Source organism: Protomyctophum parallelum (genome assembly GCF_964188405.1).
Source record: "Protomyctophum parallelum genome assembly, chromosome: 8".
Lineage (NCBI taxonomy): Eukaryota > Metazoa > Chordata > Actinopteri > Myctophiformes > Myctophidae > Protomyctophum > Protomyctophum parallelum.
In genome coordinates this window covers 9222591-9228258 of record NC_139703.1, presented here as the reverse complement: position 1 = coordinate 9228258, position 5668 = coordinate 9222591, and the positions used below count along the sequence as shown (strand labels likewise).

The 5668-nt window shown below is 48.9% G+C and overlaps 1 protein-coding gene across 1 annotated transcript; it reads left to right on the top strand.

Annotated features, from left to right (window-relative positions):
- Positions 1 to 296: 296 nt before the first annotated feature.
- LOC310863799 (kelch domain-containing protein 3-like) lies at positions 297 to 1394 on the top strand (the record flags this gene model as incomplete). The annotated part of the gene is made up of 1 exon (XM_083772292.1): positions 297 to 1394. The coding sequence occupies one exon, from the start codon at positions 297 to 299 to the stop codon at positions 1392 to 1394; it is 1098 nt and encodes a 365-aa protein (XP_083628418.1).
- Positions 1395 to 5668: the final 4274 nt, after the last annotated feature.

Sequence of the window (5668 nt, the reverse complement as noted above, 5' to 3'; positions counted from 1 at the left end):
GGGTGTAGAGAGTCCTGGGAGATGATGGTAGGTGGTAGGTCGCTCCATCTCGGAAACCCATCTCCCATGGTCTAGAAGGACACACACCACGTGTCACTGACACCGACACCAAGCCACTCCCGAGTCCCGACCTACTTATAGAGGCTAACTTTGTGTGACATTTGTACAGGTGACCCAATATACTGTATATATATATATATATATACATATAAATGGCAGCACGCCCGACAGCACTCCACTGTGTTTACAGAGCGAGAAGACATTCCGTCCACGGTCGTTCCACCACGAGGAGAGAGATGTTCCGCTGGGTGTTGCATCTGACCGGAGAGCTCCAGGTCTACCACGTAGCGGCCGCCGTGCGCCACAAGGTGTTCTCGTTCGGAGGCTTCAGCATAAACCACAGCGAGCCCATCCACGTGCGCGTCTTCGACACAGTGTCCCTGCGCTGGGCGCCACCGTCGCCACCACCGCCGCCGCTGCCCCCGGTGGCGACGACGAGCGGAAAAGGAGGAGGAGAACGACGTCCCTCGGACGACGTTCCCTCCATGCGCTACGGGCACACGGTGGTGCCGATCGACGGGGTCATCTACATGTGGGGCGGGAGCTTCCGCACTGCAACTACTGCGTACTGCAACGCCACGTACGCGTTCCACGCCGACGACGCCCCCCGCCGCCGCCGGTGGTCCCGGCCCGCGGTCAGCGGGACCGTCCCGGAGGGGCGCGACGACCACTCGGCCTGCGTGGCGGGGAAGGTCATGTTCATCTACGGCGGCTGGACCCAGCTGACGGGCTACACCAACGACCTGTACCGGCTGGACACCGCCACCATGGTCTGGTCCTCGGTGGACGCCCGGGGCACGCCGCCTCCGCGCGCCTGCCACTCCGCCACCATCGTCGGCACGGAGATGTTCGTGTTCGGCAGCCGCGGGGGCGACCAGGAGGCCAACAACAGCATGGGCGTGTTCGACACGCGCAGCGACTCCTGGCTGAGCGGCGCGCTCTCCTCGGCCTCCGCACGGCCCCTCCCGGGAGGCCGCGGGCGCAACTCGGCCATCTTCTCGCACAACGGGGAGCTGTACGTGCACGGGGGCTTCGACGTCCTGTGGAAGCTCAACCGGGAGGACCACTCCTGGACCACCGTGGAGCCCAGGGGGGCGGGGGGCCTGTCCAGCCGGGTGCCCGGCATGTGCTGCTGCCTGGTGGGCGGGCGTGTCGTCTTCTGCGGCGGCCTGTACACCAGGGACCTGTACGTGCTCGACCTGAGTCCCAGTCTGAAGACGCTGTGCAAGCTGGCGGTCATCGAGCGTGGCCTGGAGCGGCGGGAGCTGCCGCGGGACGTCCGCTGGGAGCTGGCGGCCATGACGACGGCAGTCAGCGGAAACGGAGATAACTAGTAATGTGGTCGGTCTGTCGGTCTGTCGGTCGGCTTTCAGCCGTTAGTCGGCAGCCAAAGGGGAGAGTGAGGACTGGATAATTGTTTTATTTTACATGAGTATTTTATCTTTGGAATGAGCAGCCTCTGTGTCAGGCAGGCAGCCTCAACATAAACTGTCCTGTAACAGTGTGAAGAAATTAGTTTTTTTTTATTTTATGGGTTTTCTTTTAGATTTTTGAGGCCTCCCATGCATTACGTCATATGGCAGCCACCAGTCCACCAGTGACATCATCATTTTTTTATATTTAGATTTCTATTATCGTGAGAACGATGGCTTCCATTTTCGCATTGCAACTTTTCAGGAATAGAAAGCCTGCAGTTTCTATTAGCTTGGATTCCCCATCGATGATGTCACTGGTGGACGGGTTTCTGAACTGCCCACAGCCCTCCTATGAGACACATACTGGTTTCTGAACTGCCCACAGCCCTCCTATGAGACACATACTGGTTTCTGAACTGCCCACAGCCCTCCTGAGACACAGACTGGTTTCTGAACTGCACACAGCCCTCCTATGAGACACATACTGGTTTCTGAACTGCCCACAGCCCTCCTATGAGACACAGACTGGTTTCTGAACTGCCCACAGCCCTCCTATGAGACAGACTGGTTTCTGAACTGCCCACAGCCCTCCTATGAGACACAGACTGGTTTCTGAACTGCCCACAGCCCTCCTATTAGACACAGACTGGTTTCTGAACTGCCCACAGCCCTCCTATGAGACACAGACTGGTTTCTGAACTGCCCACAGCCCTCCTATGAGACACAGACTGGTTTCTGAACTGCCCACAGCCCTCCTATTAGACACAGACTGGTTTCTGAACCGCCCACAGCCCTCCTATGAGACACAGACTGGTTTCTGAACCGCCCACATCCCTCCTATGAGACACAGACTGGTTTCTGAACTGCCCACAGCCCGACACAGACTGGTTTTTGAACTGCCCACAGCCCTCCTATGAGACAGACTGGTTTCTGAACTGCCCACAGCCCTCCTATGAGACACAGACTGGTTTCTGAACCGCCCACAGCCCTCCTATGAGACACAGACTGGTTTCTGAACCGCCCACAGCCCTCCTATGAGACAGACATGTTTCTGAACTGCCCACAGCCCTCCTATGAGACACACAGGTTTCTGAACTGCCCACAGCCCTCCTATGAGACACAGACTGGTTTCTGAACCGCCCACAGCCCTCCTATGAGACACAGACAGGTTTCTGAACTGCCCACAGCCCTCCTATGAGACACAGACTGGTTTTTGAACTGCCCACAGCCCTCCTATGAGACACAGACTGGTTTCTGAACCGCCCACAGCCCTCCTATGAGACACAGACTGGTTTCTGAACTGCCCACAGCCCTCCTATGAGACACAGACTGGTTTCTGAACTGCCCACAGCCCTCCTATGAGACACAGACTGAGTAGGATGATCATTAGTGAGGACCAATTATATGAAGATAAGTTGAAAAGTGATGAAGTGTTCCTTTAACAATGTAAACGCACATGTCAACACAAACCCAGCATCTTGTCAGCACTTTACTGAACCATTATTTACTGCATATCAATGAACATAATAATTATTGCATGAATATTAATGAATATGACTTGTTAAATCGTGACCAATGAGGACACACACTGATGCTCATATTGTACTACCAGTAGCCTATGAGCTGGAGGGAATAATGCAAGAGAAAATACAAATGAAATTCCATCACGTTTAATAGAAAATAAGATCAAACAAAAAGAAACAAGAAACTATTAATGTGTGTTTTATTCAGTCATGTTGATATTGTCAGATTATCAGTGGTGGAAAAAGTACAACAATATTTTACTGATTCTCTACTTTAAAAAATATTTAAGTAAAAGTACACAGTACCCATTAAGAAAGTTACTTAAGTAAAAGTATAAAAGTACCTAAAATTAAATGTACTTAAGTACCCGGTGTAAAATGTACTTAAGTATAATAGTAAAAATGACAAAGAACAAGTACAAAGTACAGTCATTTAGGGGAGAATGGGGAGCAGTGTTGTTTTTGGCAGCAAATTTCTATTTTAGTTTAGTCATAGTCTTTGGACTGAAACTTCATTTAGTTTTAGTCACATTTTAGTCACCTGGAATGTCTTAGTGTTAGTCTAGTTTTAGTCGACTAAATGTCATAAGATTTTAGTCGACTAAATCTACAGTTGATTTTGACTAAAACTCTGCGAGGGCAAACTGTCTCCCATTGAGATGCATGTTAAATGATTTCTCCATAAAAAATAATCCATCATTTCAGTAGCAACAGCTTGAAAATGTCTTCTAAATCTAGTCAAAAAAAGCCTACAGTAGGCTATAGGCCCAAATGTATGCACAAATGTGGATTACATTATTGGGGGAGAAAGTTGAAACCAATATTACAATTTTAACGACCATCCCGTTCGACAGACGTTTACATGCAATGCACGGTAAGACTAGGCCAGGGGTGTCCACACCTTTTGAGCGCTGACCAGGAAGGTACTGGGGAGAGAGCCATTCACTTTACAGAGAGACAGAGAGAGAGAGACAGAGGCAGAGAGAGACAGAGACAGAGACAGAGAGAGAGAGAGAGACGGGCGCTTCTGTCCAGCTTTTTCACCGCACCGCACCACCATGCTTTCTGTGTGAATGTGAACGAATGAGTGAGGCGATGACTTTATATACTTTATGCGGAAAATGCGGAGATTGTGAAATCAAGCGAGCCCCCGCATTTTGCGCGGAAATGTGTAGCGAGTAACGAAAGGTGTCCAATTTTAATGTAGCGGATTAAAAGTAAGATATTTTTTTACTTGTAAATGTAAAAGTAAAAGTACAGAAAAATAAAAATTGTAAATAAAAGTACAAATTCTCAAAACGTGTACTTAAGTACAGTAACGAAGTAATTGTACTTTGTTATTTTCCACCACTGCAGATTATGTCATTCCTCTCCTTTTGCATCGTTGTCATCCTGGGTTAGATTGACTGATCATACGTCCCCCTGTATGAGTCCCCATGTGTCTTTTTAGATTACTCGTCTCAGTAAAGCCTTTACCACATACTGTACAAGTATAGGGTTTTTCGCCTGTATGAGTCATGATGTGTCTTTTTAGATCAATCATCTGAGTAAAGCTTTTACCACAGACTGTACACAAAAATGGCTTTTCGCCTGTATGAGTCCTCATGTGTGTTTTTTGACTACTCGTCCGAGTAAAGCCTTTACCACATACTGTACAAGAGAAGGGCTTTTCGCCTGTATGAGTACTCATGTGTCTTTTTACATCAGCTGCCTGAGTAAAGCCTTTACTACATACTGTACAACTAAAAGGTTTCACCCCTGTATGAATCCTCATGTGTTTTTCTAGATTGTCCTTTCGATTAAACACTTTACCACACTCTGTACAACTAAAAGGTTTCTTCCCTGTGTCACTCCTCATGGAGTCAGTTTGTTTTGATGATTCCAGGTCCCGGGACAGTTTGCGCCGTCCTCCCACATTTTGTGTGTTTTGTGATTTCAGTGTGTTTAAAGCTGACTGATCTCCCCTAGTCTCATCCCACTCATCACTGTCTTCAGTGTCAGATTCAGAACAGTGTGAAGAGAGGAGCTGGTCGTCACCAGTTGGTTGTGATTGTACCCAGTACTCTATATAAGCTTGTGTTTTCATGTGTTCAGTTGAGGTGCCGGCTACAGGCTCTGTGTCTCTGTTTTCATCATCATCATCATCATCTTCACTTTTCACTGCTAGTAATGTCAATGTTGACCCGCCAGCCTCTTCTGCTCCTTGAAGTAGCTCCTCCTGTTCCTCTTTAATGTGTGGAGGTTGTGGTTCCTCCTGGACCAGACTGGAGCTCCTCTCCTCCTGTTCCTCATTAATGTGTGGAGGTTGTGGTTCCTCCTGGACCAGACTGGAGCCCTCCTGTTCCTCTTTAATGTGTGGAGGTTGTGGTTCCTCCTGGACCAGACTGGAGCCCTCCTGTTCCTCTTTAATGTGTGGAGGTTGTGGTTCCTCCTGGACCAGACTGGAGCTCCTCTCCTCTTCAGGGACGAGCAGGACGTCTAGGAACAACAATACAAATAGACAATAAAAGGTTTGAATCCCATACCTCAGTGCAGGGTAGTGGATGGAAGAAGTAACATCAAATTACTCTGTGCCCGCATTTAGCAGGCTCTTAACCCATTCTGACCTGAGATCAGATTCATACGAGGTTTCCACTGGACACACACTGGTCTGATTAACCCATTCTGACC